The 1961-nt window shown below is 38.2% G+C and overlaps 1 protein-coding gene across 1 annotated transcript in view; it reads right to left on the minus strand.

Moving 5' to 3' along the window:
* The window catches only part of ICOS (inducible T-cell co-stimulator), a 21098-nt gene extending 19376 nt beyond the window's left edge, over positions 1-1722 (minus strand). The window contains exon 1 of the mRNA XM_008584101.1: positions 1582-1722. Coding sequence (XP_008582323.1) covers positions 1582-1639 — 58 coding nt within the window. The 5' untranslated portion in view covers positions 1640-1722. The remainder of the gene's footprint in view (positions 1-1581) is intronic.
* Positions 1723-1961: the final 239 nt, after the last annotated feature.

Consider the following 1961-nt stretch of genomic DNA (forward strand, 5'->3'; position numbering starts at 1 on the left):
GGGACCTTTGCACTTGCTCTTTCCATGGTCTGGAATGCTCTTCCCCACCTTCATACCATTTTCCCTATTGATTCCCATTTGTCCTTCAGATCTCAAGTGCACTTCCACAGAAAATACTTCGATGAACCCTGCTCCCCAATTCCACCACCGCACTCACCCAGTCTAGTCAGGCTCCTTGTTACATTCTCTCATAGAACTGAGTTTTGCCTGTAATTATCATGAACTTATGGGATTATCTGATTAATGTCTCTCTCCCTACCATTCAGTTAGCCTTAGGAGAACAGAGATTGACCGACTTTTGCTCATCAGTGGACCTGCAGCAGTTAGCACACTACCTCCTACATGCCAAGTGTTCAGCGCCGCATGAATGAATAAGAAAGAATGAATATCAATTTCAAAGCTATTCACTAGGTTGTAGAAAGGGAATAATTAAATAAGCAAATAGCCCAGAACTACCGTTGGTATTTGTTACAAAGTAGATCCTAATTTCTCATTCTTCATTCCACTTTACTTAAGAGCATTTGAGTCATCTTGAGCCAGCATAAAACATTTGATCAATCTGATTTTGGATTTTTAAGATTTTGGAGAGAAAAGTAAAGTCTATTTCTTTGTACCACTGAAAAATGTTTTTCTAGATGGGATTATACCTACTGAAAGTTTTGCCTTCAATTTTAGTGCTAACAGAACTTTCCCTATTTAACATAATTTCACTTTATTTTTCCCAGCCTCAAGAATAGGACTCAGAGTTGAGGAGAAAATAAAAGCAATACAGAAATAGTATAAAAAGCAGCAGAAACACATATACTAATTTACATTGTAGGTAGCATTATTTAAATTGTTCCTATAGATACATTCAATCCAAGAGAAAGAATCAAGGACTCAAGAATGATCTTTTTATACGTCTATAGGGGCTGGAGAGTATTTTTACATCATCCATTCCTCCTTGGCCTCTTAGGGGGACTCTAGTGTCAATAAAACCTCCATGAAAGCCTGGGCATGTCAGCCAATAGACCACCCAAATAGAGAGTATTTTTACATCATCCATTCCTCCTTGGCCTCTTAGGGGGACTCTAGTGTCAATAAAAACTCCATGAAAGCCTGGGCATGTCAGCCAATAGAACACCCAAATAAGATTAAAATCAAAATCCTTCTCTTCAAAGCCCTTCCATTTTATTTTCTACCACAGAAAGACTTCCCAGCCCAAATGCCAGGCTATTTAATTTTGATTCTGTTGACACAAATCATTTCGCCTTTCATCTTTCTCTATGAACAGTAAGCCACTCTTCTATTTTATATACTGACAGGTAACTCCAAGCAGGTAGTTTAAAATTTTAATGGTCTGATGAAACATTTTTTTCATCTTAAAACAGTATCAAAGGCAGCAGTGCAAACTCAATGCCATCCACAGTGACATGGGAGACACAGTGCCCTTAGCCACATGCTTGGACTGTTCTGAAGTTGTTCCTACTTTCAAAAAACAAAAGTGTGTTCTATTTGGTGCCTAGTTTTTCTGCCTCTAATTTTTCTTAATGTCCTCTTGAATTATAACTTAATAAAAAATATTCAATAGCCTACACTTACCTGTTAGAACTTCAATTTGGAAGCAGAAGAGAAAGAAATACCAAAGTTCTGACTTCATGTTTGCCAGAAACCAACACACTCCTCTCCTTCAGGCTTCAAAGCTGACAGCAAATTCATGTTCTCAGTTGTTTTTTATTTGCTGGAAAGGAAGTGGGTTTTGCGGTAGTTTGTGTCATGTCACACCTACCACCAAGTAGAAGGAGTAAGTGTAGAAGCCTCTTCATTGATGTCGATGGCTATATGGGAAGCACTCTTGCTTATGGGGGGTAAGCACTTAATCTATGGATTGTTGATGATTTTGAAGAAAGAGGAAAACTACCTTATTCTGGTTTCAACAAAACAAGTCAAAGAGACACTGGCTATTCTTTTCACAACCACCC

This window comes from Galeopterus variegatus, unplaced genomic scaffold (genome assembly GCF_000696425.1).
Source record: "Galeopterus variegatus unplaced genomic scaffold, G_variegatus-3.0.2 Scaffold3150, whole genome shotgun sequence".
Lineage (NCBI taxonomy): Eukaryota > Metazoa > Chordata > Mammalia > Dermoptera > Cynocephalidae > Galeopterus > Galeopterus variegatus.